The sequence below is a fragment of the Heterocephalus glaber genome, unplaced genomic scaffold, assembly GCF_053883595.1.
Source record: "Heterocephalus glaber isolate CG9 unplaced genomic scaffold, H.glaber_assembly_v1.0 deba00000347, whole genome shotgun sequence".
Classification (NCBI taxonomy): domain Eukaryota; kingdom Metazoa; phylum Chordata; class Mammalia; order Rodentia; family Bathyergidae; genus Heterocephalus; species Heterocephalus glaber.
In genome coordinates, this window is record NW_028258143.1 from 58,366,210 (window position 1) to 58,384,153 (window position 17,944).

Here is a 17,944-nt window from a genome sequence, read left to right on the forward strand (position 1 = left end):
GATGGAACAATCTGAAATTCAACCACCTGGACTCCCTGAACTGACAACCAAAGAGGATCTGGAAAAAATGAAATCAAATAATTTCTCAGATAACACAGAGACTGTGTCCATAGCAAAAGACATGATTAATAACTCTAGAGCAGACACAGATAAAAAATAGAGTAGCTGAGGAACATGATAGAATCCTAGCATTGGAAACTAATGGAATCCATAAAACAGATGCAAACAGATATCCAGGAGATTAAAAACTTCATTGAAGGTTTATGCAGAAGAAAGAGCCAATAATGTGAGGAAAGAATATCACATATAGAAGACAGGATTGCAATTAGTGACCAGGAAAAGAAAGATTTCTTAAAAATAGCAAGGGACCACAAGAAATCAATCCAGCAGCTTCTAGATGATGCAAAGAAGAATAACATAAAGTTTATCAGAGTTAATGAAGAAACAGGACATAGTGCAAACAACATTAAAAAAACTGTTCACAGAAATAATGGCAGAAAACTTCCCATGCAGGAGAAAACAATTTGACATACATATAAGTGAGGCATACAGGACTCCAACTAGCCATGATTAAAAAAAAAACAAAACTACCCATAGGCATATAATAGTCAAGATTCCAGAAACCCAAAAGAAGAACAAAATTCTATAAGCAGTTAGAGAAAAGAAACAAATCTCTTACTATCAATGTTAATGGTCTCAATTCACCAATCAAAAAAATATAGACCAGCAGAATGGGTCAAGAAGCAAGATCCAATAATATGCTGCATACAAGAAACACACTTAATTCAAAAAGAAACTCATAGACTGAAAGTTAAATGGTGGAAAACAACACTCCATGTGACAGGAACCCAAAAAAGCAGGAGTAGCTATCCTATTTGCAGATTGAATGGATTTCAAACCAACCCTAATTAGGAGACAAAGAAGATTACTACATCCTTGTAAAGAAAATGATCCAAGAAGAAGAGGTGACAATCATAAATATATATGCATTGAACACTAGTGCACTCAACTACATAAAACAAATATTAAGAGACATGAAAGTCAAATAAGAATTAATACAATAGTAGTGGGGGACCTCAATACCTTACTGTCACAAATAGATCAACTAGACAAAAAATAAACAACAAAATACTAGAACTCAACCGAACTCTTTAACAAATGGACTGAACAAATGTTTACAGAGTGTTCCATTCCACAAACTCAGAATACACTTTCTTTTCAGCTGCAAACAGGTCATTCTCCAAAATAGAACACATACTTTCCCATAGAACATGTTTAAGTAAGTGCAAAGAAATTGAAGTTATCCTCTTTATATTATCAGACCATAGTAAAATGAAATTGGAGGCCAATAGTAAAAGAAACTGCAAGAATTTCATAAACACATGGAAATCGAGCAACACCCTTCTGAACAACCAATGGTTCGCAGATAAAATTAAAGAAGAAATCAGACGGTTTCTACAATTAAATGACAATGACAATACAACATATCCGAATCTATGGGACACAATGAAAGCAGTCTTATGAGGGAAATTCATAGCAGTGAATACTCATATTAGGAAAACAGTGCAAGCTCAATTATAAAAACTGATGCTGAACCTCAAGCTTCTAGAAAAAGAAGAGCAGAACAAACCCAAAGCATATAGAAGGGAGGAAATTATAAAGATCAGGGCAGAAATCAATGCAATGGAGACTAAGAGAGCAATACAAAAAAATCAATGAAGCAAAGAGTTGGTTCTTTGAAAGAATAAACAAAAATGACAAACCCTTAGCCAACCTTATCAAAAAGAAGGAAAGGAAAGACCCAAATCCATGTGATTAGGAATGAAAAGGGTGAAATTACAATGGACCCAACAGAAATCCAGAGGATCATCAATACCTACTTCCAGAACCTATGTGCCAATAAGATGGAAAACACAGAAGAAATAGACAGATTCCTAGATACTTATGAATTTCCAAAGTTGAATGAAGAAGACCTAAAAGTTCTAAACAACTCAATATCAACCAATGAAATTCAAATTATCATTAAAAATTAACCAACTAAGAAAAGCCCAGGTCCTGATGGCTTCATAGCTAAATTCTACAAGACATTTACAGAGGAACTACTGCCACCACTGTTTAAACTCTTCAAAGATATTGAAAGGGAAGCAATACTCCCGAATTCATTTCTGGAAGCAAGCATCACCTTGATTCCAAAAGCAGAGAAATCTCAACCAAGAAAGAGAATTACAGGCCAATCTCCCTAAAGAACACAGATGCAAAAATCCTCAATAAGATACTGGCAAATACAATGGAGATGATCATCAAGAAGATCATACATCCTGACCAAGTGGGATTCATCCCAGGGATGCAGGGATGGTTCAACATACACAAATTGATAAATATAATGCACTATATTAATAGAGCCAAGGACAAAAACCATAGAATCATCTCCATAGATGCAGAAAAAGCATCCAACAAAATCCAACATCCATTTATGTTTAAAAAAACCCTACAGAAAACTGGAATACACAGTCTCTATCTCAACCTGATAAAAGCCATCTATGAAAAACCAACAGCCAATATCATACTAACTGGTCAAAAACCAAAATCCTTCACACTAAAATCAGGAACAAGACAAGGCTATCCACTATCACCACTCCTTTTCAATACAGTTTTAGAAACATTAGCCACAGCAATTAGACAAGAGAAAGAAATAGAAGGAATAAAGATAGGAAATGAAGAAGTCAAATTGTCATTATTTGCAGATGACATGATACTCTATATAGAAGACCCCAAGAACTCCACCAAAAGTCTTCTAGACTTAATAACCAAATTCAGTAAAGTAGCTGGATACAAGATCAACACACAAAAACCAATAGCATTCCTGTACACAAACAACAGACTCACTGAGAGATGAACTGGAGAAATAACTCCTTTCACAATAGCCTCCAAAAAAAATGAAATACCTAGGAATCAACCTAATGAAATCAAAGACCTCTACTCTGAAAGCTACAGCACTCTGAAAAGAGAGATTGAAGATGATATCAGAAAATGGAAAGACATCACTTGCTCCTGGGTAGGAAGAACCAATTTAGTGAAAATGGCCATCCTTCCAAAACTGCTATATAGATTCAATGCAATCCCAATTGAAATCCCAGCAGCCATACTTCAAGGACCTTGAGAAAACTAATTCAAAAGTTCATTTGGAAAAAGAAGAGACCTAGAATAGCAAAAGCAATTCTAGGCAATAAAGGTAGGGGGTATCACAATCTCCAACTTGAAACTATACTACAAAGCTACTGTGATAAAAACAGCATGGTACTGGCAAAGAAATAAACCTGAGGACCAGTGGAACATATTACAAGATGCAGAAACAACTCCAGACAGGCTCAGTCACCCCATCTTTGACAAAGCAACCAAACACCCTCATGGAGGAATGATAGCTTCTTTAATAAATGGTGCTGGAAAAATTGGGCTTCAATTTGCCAAAGATTAAAACTAGACCTATATCTCTCACCATGCACTGAGCTAAAATCAAAATGGATCAAAGATCTGAATATTAAAACTGAAACACTAAACCGGTTGGAAGAGAGGTTAGGTAGAACTCTTGAAGACACTGGCGTAGGAAAAGATTTCATAAACAAAAACCTCAGTCACATGTGAGCTAGCACAAAGAATCAACAAGTGGGATCTTATCTTATTAAAAAGTTTCTACACAGCAAGAGAAACCACCAACAGAGTGAAGAGACAACCCACAATGTGGGAAAAAATTTTTACCAGCTGTTCCTCAAACAAAGGTCTACTATCTAGAATATATAAAGAACTTTTAAAAAATCAGACATCTCAAATTTAAAGATCCAATCCAAAAATGGACATCTGAAATGAACAGACATTTCTCAGACAAAGTAGAAATAGCAAATGAACACAGAAAAAATGTGCAGTATCACTGTTCATTTGAAAGATGCAAATGAAAACAATGCTGAGATTCCACCTCACACCAGAAAGAATGGCTGCTATCAAGAAATCAACCACTTTTCAGTTTTGTGCTTTTCAGTTCTGTTTTGGTTGAGTTCTACTGTATTTGAATATTATTGTAGTTGTTTTCCCCCTTGCATTATTCTTCTTTGAATGGTTTTAACTTTTTGTATGTGTGTTTGTTTGATAATAAAGTTATTTTAAAAATTCAGTCAATAAACCTTTTCTGAATCTGGAAAAAAAAGAAAAGAAATCAACCAATAACAAATGCTGGCCAGTTGTAGGGAGAAAGGAACCCTTCTGCACTGTTGGTGAGAATGTAGACTGGTGGAATGACTGTGGAAATTAGTATGGAGATACCTCAAAAAAACTAGGACTAGAGGTCCCACTTGACCCCACTATTCCTCTGCTGGGTATCTTCCCAAAAGAATTAAAGGAATCATACCACAGCGATATAGGTGCACCCATGTTCATAGCAGCACAGTTTGTAATAGTCAAAACTTGGAAACAGCCCAATTGCCCATCAACTGGAGACAGAATAAAGAAAATGTTTTATTTTTATAACATGGACTACTACTCAGACATAAAGAACAAGAAACTAGAGACATATCTAACTAAATGGATGCACATTGAGGCCATACTCTCAAGTGAAATAAATAGGACACACATGTGTAAATACCAAATAGTTTCTCTGGTGTGAGAAACTGAAAGTGTAAATAAGGATCAAAATGTATAATAGTTAATGTGAAATAGGAAGAAATGGTCCAAAGGGGAAGAAGAAGTGGGAGGGATAGGGGAAAGGAAAGAAGAGAAAGGAAAAAATAGGAGGAAAGGAAAAAATGGAAACGAAGTCTTTGTAAATAGGGAGGGGTGGAGGGGTTGAAGGGAAGGCAGGGCAATTGGGAAAAAATAAGAACCAAGATATATCATGTAAAGGTACAAATTCCCAATGATGAATGTCATCATATTGTTTACCTAAAAAATACCAATAAACTTAATGAGTAAAAAAAAAGAATGTTTCACAGGAAGAAATCAAAAGAAACTGTCAGTTAAAAAAAACTAATAATTATTTTTAAAAATAAATTTATGCTCAATAATACTGTAGGAAAATAGGATCCTCGACCTCAGTTCCCAAATACATTTTAACTTGAAAACTACTTGAGTGCATGGGACAATATTCAGCTTTTAAGTGAGATTTTGAGTAGCTCAATACCTAAAAGACTTATCTGGAACAAAAAGGAGCTTATAAAGAATTAGTACCTTTAAAATAATACATACTTCACTATTCATAAAGCTTATAAATTAGGTATAGTAAAATGTGTAATCCTAAAACTTGAATTTCATCATATAATGGAGCATATTTCAGCTATAAGGTATTAGATCAATAGAAATGTTTATGATAAACTTTTAAATGAAAAAAAAGCATGATTCTAATGCTGTGTTTCTCTAGAGTTGTATGTAGAATGACTGAAAGGCAATTTGCAAACATATTAGTAATGTTTATCTTTCAGTTGAAGGATGAACTTTTATTTTCCTTATAGTTACAAAATTTCCTGAGTCACTTGGGATAATAAAATTACTCAAAAATTATTTCTACTCAACAAGAAAACGAAAAGCCTCATTAAAAAATAAGCCAAAGACTTTAAAAGATACATTAACGAAGACAATATCTAGGCAAATTACATACAATAATAACATACCACTACATATGTATTAGAATGACCAAAATCCAGAACATTGATAATATCACATGCTGGCAAAGATGTGGAACAGAAGTAAATCTCATTCATTGTAAGCAGAAATATAATACAGTATAGCCACTTTGGAAGACAGTTTGAAGTTTTAACAAAACTAAACATACTCATCATATGATCCAGCAATTACACTTCTTGGTATTTACTCAATTAATTGAAAGTCCATGTCTATGCAAACACTTGCACATGATGTTTATAACAGCCTTATCAAAAACTGCCCAAATTTGGAAGCAACCAGTATATCTTCAGGAAGTGAATGGATAAATAATCTATCACACACTCACACAATGGAATATTAACACAAACATCAGTGAAAAAATTAACTTCCTAAACCATTAAAATAATTCTGAAAATGTTTAAAGGATTTAAAACATGAGCAGTAATAGTCCTTACCAGTTGTAAGTCCTTTACAGTCTTATAACTTTTATCATTCAGTTAAATACCCAAACCAAACATTTTGAACATCTACAATATATTCAAATGTTCAAATTGAAGCAAGAAACAACACAAAATACAACAAAAAGGGTCAAGATCCCTGTGAGACTTAAGTCTAAATAAACATCATCTACTGCCCCCTCCCAATCCATCAACTTTCATCCTCCCAGATATGTATTTGACTTGTCTTCCCCATTTTCAACCATTGTCTAGCAGTGTTGGCCCATTGTTTCCCAGAGCTTCATGACGTGCTTTTACCTACAACTACCCACTATCCAAGATATTGGTAATTCAGAGCTCTCTGGATCTAGATAATTGTTAAAGAATTAAGGGCCAGGGATTTAGCTCAGTGGTTCCGCTGCCTGCCTCGCAAGCACAAGGTCCCGAGTTTGATCCCCGGTACCAAAAAAATAATAATAATAATAATACAACAATAAGAATTTACTGTTCCTATTAAGTCTATTATGATGGACTTTTGTTTTCTTGCGGATCAATATGATGCACCTATAAAGAGCTATTTCTAGATTAGTCTATTTCCAACTAACGAGTCACAGTGGAGAGGGGAGCAACTGCGGCTCAGCTGCTGTATTCCCTTTGCTTTCAGGACTCCATTTTTGCACATTCTGTACACCTACAAGTGATTGCCTGGGTGGTAGCCATTGCTTCCGGCAAAATGGAGAAATCTTAAGCAGTTCCTTAAGCAAGTTAGGGAACTAGGGAAATATCAGTGGGAATAGTAATCCAACTATACCTGGAAATCATAAAAGTGAAAGTATGATGAGATCTCATCACAGATAAAACAATTTTTAAAGAAAGTGAGTAAAGTATAATATTTAAGAACTTGGGCCTTGGATTAACCAAAACTGCCACTGCCACATTACATTGAACATTATTTTGCATTTCCAAGCCCCTGTTTTGTTATTTTCTTCAATCCATAAAACAAAACAAAAAATAATAGTACTACCCCTTAGGAATTCTGTGATAATTTAAATAATGTATCTAATATACTCAGTAGAGTGGCTGGCATATAGTAACTATTCAAAAAATATAGTTATTGTTGGAGAAGCTGTTAGCTTCTTATTATTATTCTATTATTCTAGTAGACTGGGCAATAAGCAGGGTGACATTAGCTTTTCTCTAAACAGTGGGTTTTTCAAAGACAGTTTTTTAAATTTTCCTCTAAATCACTCATAGAAGCATATTCAAGATTTTTCAATTATTTTTAATATGGACAATGTCTCTTACCTTTGCTTTTATTATCAGGTTCTCATGCTTGCAAATTAGTTCTTCATTGTCTGACAGCGACGAACCTAGACTTTGTTCCTGCAATTCTTTTATCGTTTTCTGAAACCAACAAGTAACCTAGGTAAGAAGCAACAAAGAAAAATCAAAATTCAAATGATAAGAATAAGTGGGGGGAAAATTTATAACCAATTCTTCAGTCTTTCAAAACTTAGCCTATTTTAATTTCTCTTAATAGAAACTAATCTCATATATAAAATTAACAGGATCTGGTTTTGCATTTTTTCATCACTTCAACCTCTACATGCTTAAGGGAAAAAAAAAATCTCCAAGAGTATAAAAATGACTTATTATATGGCATGAAGAAAATAATTCAAAATAAAAAAACTAAAATGGATTCTTAAGTGTCCCATAAATCATGAATTCTTTTTTAAACATGTCTTCTTTCCTGGATACAAATAGGAATCTGAGTGTAGTTTCATAGGCCTACATAAAGATATTAAACAGCATATGTAGAATTATATCTTCTACTATAAAAAAGATAATTCAAAAGTCATTTACTGCCATTGCTAGAAATCTGTATTCAGAAAGTAAGTGGAAAAGTTATTAAAATTATTGACATTATAAGTGGTTAAGGGCATGACTCACATTCTTGTAGCCTTGATTTATAGTGCGAGGCATATGCAAGGGCAAATATCAAAGAACTTGAAAGAAGGCATACATTTTTACTTTTTTTCATTTTGGGGGGCTAGGAATTGAACCCAGGGCCTCACATATGTTTAGCACATGCTCTACCTCTTAACTTCACCCCAGAACATGGAACTATACACTTTTAAATGATGTCATAACTTGACATGGGACCTATATTTGGGATGTCTAGATATAGTTTCTTTATCCCAATTAAACAGAGTCAAGTTTTTTTTACTCTCAAATCCTGTTCAGCACTATCTTCATGACTCTTATAAGACTACCATATGCTAGACAGTTTTCCAGTTGATTTTGAGCATCATCTCTATTTTTTCTTCAACAAATGTAAAACACATATAATCACTGTTGAGACAACTGAAGTGAGTTGTGGAGAAGTGAATTAAGCAACAGAGCAGGGGCCATGTAGTAAGTGGCAGAGTCAAGATTTGTTGCCAAGGGGCTGGGGATTTAGCTCAGTGGTTTTGCTACCTGCTGTGCAAGCGCAAGGACGGAGTTCAATCCCCGGTACCAAAAAAAAAAAAAAAAAAAGATTTGTTGCCAAGTCTGCAGGGTTTCAAAGTCAAAGTCCATGTTCTTTCTATTGTGCCCTGCTACCAACCTAAAGTCTTACACCTCTGTCACTGGGGGTGGGGGATGACTTGAAACCTGAAAAAATGAATACTTGCCAGCCTATTCAAAATAGTGGCACATTCTAAATCTGATGTTATGTCTTTCTCAAGCCTTGGTTGTCCTGCCTACAATAGCCACAGAGATTTTTCCAAGTCCTATAATGTAGAGAAATACATGAAGCATGAAGCTAAGGAGAAAGCTATATTAAGTCTGAAATTCACAATAAATGTGCTACACATGCACACACACTGCAAAAGTCAAGAGTTAGAGGCTCACCTAGAATAACACACTCCAGGACTATTAGAGGGCTGATATCACAAAGCTGATTACCAGAGTAAAATCTCTGCACCAACCCTTAGCATTTCCCAACATGGAATTTCCAACGAGAGAGTTTCCCCAGCTTTCTGCTAGTTGCAAATCATTGTTATCTAGAATTTCAGCTCAATAATCAATGCAAAGAAAAGAATAATGGTAACCATTCACATGAAATATACCTCATTTTCCTCAGAATATCTGGTAATTTATACAATTTAGTTGTAGTCCCTATATTTAAAATATAAAGTATTTATGAAGCCAGTCTGCTTTTCTGGTGTTCCAGTTAGAACCAGATGATATAAACATATTAGAACCCACAGAGTGTTTTTATCAAGAGCTATAGAATTTATTAACTTATTAATTTTTATAAAACAAAATAATTTCTCACAAAAACTATAGAAGTCCATATAAAAATACAACCAGAAGAACGATTTGAGATTTTCCTCAAAGTAAAGTGAATCATGAATATAGCCAAATTTCAGAGATCATTTATTTTATTTTATTAAGCATTAGGAGGAAGTTTTATTTATCCTTAGCTAAAGTGGAGGGACCTAGAAATCTCAACAATGCTTTAATAGGGCCAGTTAATACAGAAGCTGAGTGGATGAAACATGGGTGAAGCAGGTGTTTGCTAATCTTCCAAAACAGATGAGAAGCCAGAACCCTTAGATAATCCCATTAAATTTTGTGAGTCAAAAACTTGACATGTAATGCATGCCAGCAGTGATGAAAGCCAGGAAGGAGTGAGTTGTTCTGATTTTTAAAGTGTCTCGACTGACCTCATCTCCTAGACTGGGCCAATACTATTTCAATCCTGCAGGGTACTATTCCTATAAGGCAGTACTATGTCCTACAACAGAATGTGGATAAAGAACTGGGGTGATATTCAGTATATTCTCTCCATACACCTTCCTATTAAAGCATGTGAACTCTATATCTAGACATTGTTTCTGCCAGCTGAAGCCCAGAAAGAAACATAAAACAAGTTGGCATAAAACTTGGAAGTAGCTCATTGTGAGGGTGTTAATCTCATCACAAGGCAGTCACACACAAGAGCAACCTCACAGATCAGATTTACCATATATGCTGTGGAATGCACACAAAATGGGTTCTCAGAGTTCTTCTTGGGCTAAAATAAAACATGCTAAATAACCAAAAGCTTGTCAACCCCAATATTCTGATATTCAGTGAATCAGTCATTGCATCCCGCAAGTAGTTACTGCAGACAGCTGCATAGATATTCCAAGTGTACTTTTTATAAACTTTTAAATTATATCAGCTGCTGTCCAAAAGCCCAAGTGGTAAGTGCAGTAAATGATGCATCAGGACATTTCTGTATAACATGATCCCTGTAAGAGTTTGAAAACATGAGCCACTGCTTGAGAGGACATGGAAGGGAAGGAAGAACAAAAAGCATTCAAAGGGCCAGGGATTTAGCTCAGTGGTTATGCCACCTGCTGTGCAAGCACAAGGACCCGAGTTCGATCCCCAGTACAAAAAAAAGAGTTTGGGCCGGGGATTTAGCCCAGTGGTTCCGTCGCCTGCCTTGCAAGTGCAAGGACCCGAGTTCGATCCCCGGTACCAAAAAAAAAAAAAAAAAGCATTCAAAGTATATTATAGAAAATTGGTTTTGGGCATTGGCAGACTACAGGGGGAAATGAACACATTTTTTCCTTTCTCTTCTTAGTCCCCACCTTTTGCTTGATCTAAGCAATGTGCTTGTAGTCATCCTATCAGTTTTGCATGGCTTCTAGGTGCTCCGAGGAGACAGAACTACTTTAGAGTAGAAGTGGCACAGAGCTTTTTATGGGGACTGGCATCCATCAAATGGTGACAAGAGATGTAGAGAAAAGAGGACAGCAAAGATGCAGAGAAGAATCAGGGATGTTCAGTGAAAAATAACAGCTGCCTTGAGAGTTAAAAAAGAGTGCTAGAAAAATTCTGCCAAATGGTGTAGACACGAACTTCCCCATATAGTAGCTAATAATTACACATGGCCATAGAATACTTAGAGTCCAAACTGAAATATGCTGTAGGTATAAAATACATATCAGATCGCATAGACTTTGTAAAAATAATGAAAATATTTCATGAAAACTGTTAGCATTCATTATTTGTTGAAATAATATTTTGCATATGTTTGGTTAAATAAAATCTATTACTGCTTTTCACTTTTTAAGTGGCTTTTACTTTTTTAATAACTACTAGAATATTTAAAATCACATATATGGGTTGCATTATATTTTTACTGGATGGTTCTGTTATTCAAGCATGTCAAAATATCCTTACACATTAAATGTAAATTTAAGAACTTAATTTTAATTAAGGGCATCTTAAAATAGCAAAGCCAGGAGAATAGTGGAAAGACGGGCCATTTATGGACCACTGGATGGGATGGGGTGGAGAAGGAAGAGCTAATGATCCTTTCAAAGCAATTGATTGTCTGCGTTCATTGGCTAAGCAGAGGAAGCTGGCTTCAGGGAAAGCAGAGGGAACAAAGGGGTTCCTCCTTTCCCTTCCCTCCTCCCTTTGTTTGATTAGATTTGATATAAACTTTTGGTAGGTAAGGGAACTGAAGATGCAGGAGAGTTAATGCAACAGTGCACCAGATTGAGTGGGAAGCCAGGAAGAGAATGCTATTGAAGGTATTAACTTTGGGCAAGGAAGGACTAGTTTTCATTTGTTGGCCATTCTACCCCACTCCTGCTGGGAGATAAGAGTGAAGACAATGAGAGAAGTGTACCTGACCTTCACATAGAGGTGTCTGGTACCACTCAGGACAGCCTCCAGTGTTACCCCATCTGATCTTTACACCCTTCCTATGATGAAGACAATTCTTCAACAAATGAAGAAACTGAGACCCAGACAAGTAACTTGCCTAAGCTCACAAAACCAACAAGAAAAAAGTCCCAGAAGTAGAGGCAGTAATGCCATGATCAGAATTCATGCCTTCCAATCCAGTATATTTATTTTTCTTTCTCATCATATCCATTTGAAGAAACAAACAATTCTGAAGAAGTAGGTCATATGTTTTTGAATAGTCTTAAAAACCCAATGCAAGACTCTAGTTATGGAACCTCATTCTAACATGGGTACGGATCCCGTGTGTAATCACAGGCCTCCATGGGAACACTGCACTAAAGAGGACAATGGAAGTACGGGCTGGGCTCATCAAGAGTTCCAGCTATGGGCAGAGGGGACAGCAAGCACAGGCTGAGCCTTCCACGTGCCAAACAACCCATGCCAAAGACAGGACTAAAACATGGGGAACATTCTTTGATGGTCAGAGACAAACAATTCGAGTGGCAGGAGGATGAACTGCTGCAGTCTAAAGCCACATACCAGCTGCCAGGAACCGCTGCTGTTTCTTTTTTCTGTAATTTGTTCTGTGATCTGAGATGAGATCTTGTTTTTTTGATCATCATTTAAAACTATTTTGGAGGAGGTAAGCGAACAATAAGCAATTCAAGCCACCTTAACAGAAATGCTTAAGGGAAGATGGTAATCTCTTTAAATTACTTTCATTTTCATTTCTACATGCAGAACACTTCTTTCCAAAGAACCAATCACTATTAGAGATCAAAAAAAATAAAAAAATACAAACTGTTAAGGGAGAGAACAGGCATCAATTATTTAACTTTTTAACTGGAGACTTTTTGACAGTCTTTCTTCTAGTTACCAAAAATACACACATCTACTAAAATGCTTTCAATTACATATACTGATGGTCACAGATTTCAATATCTACTTTGATTTTGAACACTTGTTAGTATTACAGAAAAAATTTTAGCATCCATAATAAGGTTTAGATTTTTTCTTCTTTTTTTATAGTAGAGCAACCAGTTCTTTATATTTTGTATTAGACAATCCAGTCAATTGTGTTCTGTATTTAACCAGGCAATAACTAGACTTCTAATATTAATTTCCTCAATTAAGTGATAATGCATATTAGAAGAGACATGAAAGCCATGTTGCTGAGATTTGTACCTGCAGGTTGGGAGTAAGAAGAATTATTGCTACACAGCTGAACTGTTTGGCTTAGAGCTGCCTCCATGCAGTTTATGTTTGACCTAAAGTTTTCTCCATACCTGGCAGGTTATAACCTAATTTGATGTACAAACAGACTATGACCCACTCTTACAAGAGGCTGAGTCTCGATCAATCACAAAGGTTCAACTTCCAACCATGTCCAAATAAGGCAGAAGTGAGTTGCAGGTCCTCCAGCTCTCCAGGCCTCACTTGTGTTTTCTGCATGTCACTTCTTTTCCTCCAGCATAAATGCAACTTGTCCCTGTGGACATTCTGACCATCTTTCATCTGGACTGCTGTCTGATTCTAGAATCACAAATAAATCCAACTAAAAGTGGCAAAACTAGATTTTTTGTAATACTGTCTTTTAACACTGCTAAAAATGTAGATCAGGTTTCTGTCTCTCAATGTATTTTAGGGATGATCTAATTATTTGCCTGTTACTTTGTTTAGTCTCAGAGATATGAGGATAGTGTTCATGATTTTCTTTTGTAGAATTTGGGAGCCCTCCTTTAATTACTGAAATCAGCTGGAAAGTATTCCTATCTCCCCAAACTATCAAATCCCACATTTCTATTGATGGGTAGTAGGAAACCTAAAGTACGTTGTCATTAGGCAAAATTTATTACTTTATAAGTGATCTTTATTACTTTATAGATGATCTTTCTCCCTGTCTACAATTATAATTTTATATATTTAAATATTCCAAGGAACCCTGCTCCACTGCTGGTGGGAGTGTAGACTGGTGCAACCACTGTGGAAATCAGTATGGAGATACCTCAAAGAACTAGGACTGGAAGTCCCATTTGACCCTGCTATTCCACTGCTGGGGATCTTCCCCAAAGAATTAAAAGAATCCTACCACAGTGATATATGTGCGCCCATGTTCATAGCACCACAGTTTTTAATAGCTAAAACTTGGAAACAGCCCAAATGCCCATCAACTGGAGACTGGATAAAGAAAATGTGGTTTTTTTATAAAATGGAGTACTACTCAGCCATAAAAAATGAGAAATTAGAAACATTTATAGCTAAGTGGATGCACATTGAGGCGATACTCTTAAGTGAAATAAATAGGACACACATGTGTAAATACCGAATAGTTTCTCTGGTGTGAGAAACTGAAAGTGTAAATAAGGACTAAATGTATAATAGGTCATGTGAAATAGGAAGAAAAGGGGCAAAGGGGAAGGAAGTTGGAGGGCTAGGGGAAAGGATAGAAGGGAATGGGATTAATATGAGAAAATGGAAAAATAGGAACAAAATCTTTGTAAATAGGGAGGAATGGAGGGGTTGAAGGGAGGGCTGGGCAAGAGTGAAAAATAAGAACCAAGAGAGATTATGTAAAGGTGCAAATTTCCAATGATGAATGTCATTATATTGTATTCCTAAAATGTACCAATGATTAGAATGAATAATCGATAATGTAAAATAGGAAGAAAAGGTCCAAAGGGGTAGGGGTAGTGGGAGGGGCAGGGGAAAGGAAAGAAGGGAAAGGAAAAATGATGAGAAATGGAAAAAATGGAAATAAAGTCTTTGTAAATAGGGAAGGGTGGAGGGCGCGAAGGGAGGGCTAGGAATGGGGAAAAAATAAGAGTGAAGATGCATTATGTAAAGGTACAATTCCCAATGAGAAATGTAATTGTGTTGTATACCTACAATGTACCAATAAAAGAATTTAATACAAAAAAATTCCAATTTGTAGCTGGGCATGGCGGTGCACACTTGTAATCCCATCACTCCGAAGGCTGAGGCAGGAGGATCATTATGAGTTCAAGGCCAGCCTGGGCTACATAGAGTTCAAGGCCCAACTGAACTACAGAGTGAAACCTTGTCTCAAAAAAAAAAAAAAATGCAACTTGTATTAACATATAATTTCTTTCTTCTCATCTATATTTCATGAAAAATGTCACTAAAGAATTCCCTCCCCAACACTGCCCTCAACTTTTGTGTTTTGATAGGTTCCTTAATTTCAACTACTTATAGTGGCAGAAAGCAATTGAATCCAATGGATAAAATTACTACTACAATGAAAATCTCTGAATCCAAATTTTATTTTTAGCATTACCTTCAACTCATTGAAGGGAGTTCCCCTAGCAGTGGAAGGAAGTCTTTGAGGTTTTTTTCTTTTTCTTTTCCTATTCCTTAAGACAGGAAACAGAATTTTGCACTGTCATGTCGTCTGACTGTCTTTCTGTCTTTCTTTCCTTCTTTCTTTCTCTTGTTATAGAAAATGAAATTCTGCCAAAGATATCGGATGGATAGCTTTTGCAATGTAACTTAGAATTTCACCCTAAGAGAGCTGGAAATTTAATCAGTTGTATTCACTGTGTATCTGAGTTAAAGAGAGACAGACAGACAGACAAACAGCAGTGGAGCCAAAATTTGATATTTTCATATCACCATCCCATTTCCTAAATCACGCAGCTTAATGGATTTGATAGTCAAGCTTTGCCTTAAACCCCTGATAGTTAGAAAAATGAAAGTTAGAAATTATGGATGTTGTAATCCTTTTTAAAAGTGTGCCATTTATTTTCTGAGCTTAGTCTCCCTATAACATGTATTAAAATTAATTTGGCCCTCTGTTTTGTCTTTGGGGCTGTAAAAGTAGGAAAAGAAGAGAATGAGTCCCTGTCCTTGGCTAGTCTGGGGTGGTGGCAGTGCTGATGAGAAGAGGAAAGCCATTCATCTCCAATACCAGGGTGGGGAGAAAAAGAGTTCAGGGCGGTGGAAGGAGATACACAGGCAGCCCAGCACTTGGCAGATGGCTCAGGAAGCAGCTGCTAATTTTCTCACACAATGGGTGTGAAGATTGGAAGCAATGCCAAGCCTTCCTAGGGGAGCACACACATCACTGCTGAGAATGAATTCAGTCATGGTATGTGTCCTAAATCCCCCTTACCAACTTATTCATAGGTTTAGGTAGTTAAAATGTTAAGCTACTAGTTCAAATGAACAGGACAGAGTCACCCCTATCCACAGTAGATATCTCCCAAGATCCCCATGGATGCTTGAAACCACGGGCAGTACCAAACTCTACATGTGTTTTTGTTCTATCTATATCAATAACAAACATTAATTTATAAGTTAGGTACCAAGAGAGAGATTAACCACAATAATTAATAATAAAATAGAACTAGGGCTAGGGATATAGCTCTGTGGTAGAGTACTTGTCTGGTAAATTCAAGGTCCTGGGTTTGACTGGGGCACCAAAAAAAAAAAAATAGAGCTACAATAATAATATAATGTAATAAAAGTTATTTAAAACATATGAATTTTTCTGGAATTTTCTACTTAAAAATTTTAGACAGAGTTGACTGTGGATAACTAAAACAATAGAAAAGGAAACCTCAAAACAGAAGGGAAATTACAGGCATGATGAGCTAAATTTAATGAAAATGTACTCAATTATAGCAAGTATAAATGAGCTAAAGAAATAGCTAAAAGGTGAAGAAAGTGAGGAAGGGTAAAGTATGTTTAACCGCCTTGCAGAAAAAGCTGAGCTTTTGAATAAACTAGGTTGGATACTGAGCCATGAAGTGGGATTTATTCCACTTGTAAATAAAAACATTGCAGACGACTAGGAATATCTGGAGATTTAGAGAATGGTTGTAGGGTCCAACTAACATGCAGGATTTTGTGCCGTTGATTATCTAGAGGGAATCAATCCCTCGTTATTATCTTTGATCTGTGGTACCACTGAAAGCCATACAGATTAGCATGCACTGTAAGTCACAAAGCTATGTACTGCATTCAAAACTCCATTAAGATACTTTCTATTTCCTATTGACATGCCACAGAAAGAATTCTAGAGACAGCCTATGTGCTAAAATGAAATTCTGTGATAGATTTTATTACACAAATGGCTGGACAATTATTTATGTCTACTGTTGGACCAAACTATTGGATTTCAGTATCATCAGGATAATCCAACCATTATTTTGGTTCCATACCAAACAGTGTTTGAAAGCTACATTCAAAGAAGGATTAAAAAAACCTTCAAGGTTTCATATGGTATCTCATATTAATTTAAGCTGATCAACAATTCAAGCGCTACATCCTAGAGAGTACCAGCATGTACCAAAGAACACACTCACATGTATATATATGTATTCACATACACAGTTTTACAGACCCAGGACTAGTGCCCTGAGACTGTGCTTACATGGGTCATCATTTTAATTGTGCTTATGTGGGATATCATTTTCATTGCCTATTGATGGAATATACTGCACAATTATGATGGACATTGTACTCAAGCTATAAATTACAAAACTTGCTAAATGTGAATTCTATTATCCTTCCCCTCCCCCCAAAGATGCATATCTTATATGTATATGTGATCTGTGTGATAAACAGATTTTCTGTTCTCATGTCTTAATTCTCCTAGATGTCCTTGACACTATCTTGTACAAAGAAGGCATGAATAACTTAGTTTTAATATATTTGTTTGTCTCACTTATGTCTGATTGGAGCAATTGAGAAAAATTACATTCATAAATCTTCTTGGCAAGATAATTAATTATGCACGAAATACTCCAAGCTGCTTCTGATTTTCATTAATGAAGGAGATTATCTGCAAAATAAGATGCTGCTAGAGCTGAAAAGAAAGGGCAGCTGCTCATCTTTCAATGCAAAACAAGCGCACATTTTTACATCTGAAAAAGAATGATAAAGACAGAACATGCTATGATTATGTTTGCCAGACTATCACATGCCAATTAAAATAGAAATATCAGTGGCTTTCAATTAATTTTTCTGCAATTTATATGAATCTTAAGTTGCTATCATGCTGGTCACTTAATTTCCTTTCCAAAAGAGAATTATCAGGCCTTTTCAAAAGCATTAGGCCATAAGCACTCAGAAACTGAGACACTCTAAATATATTTTTTCAAATG

At 35.8% G+C, this 17,944-nt stretch overlaps 1 protein-coding gene across 9 annotated transcripts in view; it reads right to left on the reverse strand.

The window, feature by feature from the left end:
* The window catches only part of Ccdc141 (coiled-coil domain containing 141), a 227,633-nt gene that overhangs the window by 123,083 nt on the left and 86,606 nt on the right, over window positions 1–17,944 (reverse strand). For all 9 annotated transcript variants that reach the window (XM_087196555.1, XM_087196556.1, XM_087196560.1 and 6 more), the window contains one exon: window positions 7,389–7,505. In XM_087196555.1, the coding sequence (XP_087052681.1) occupies window positions 7,389–7,505 (117 nt within the window). The remainder of the gene's footprint in view (window positions 1–7,388; window positions 7,506–17,944) is intronic.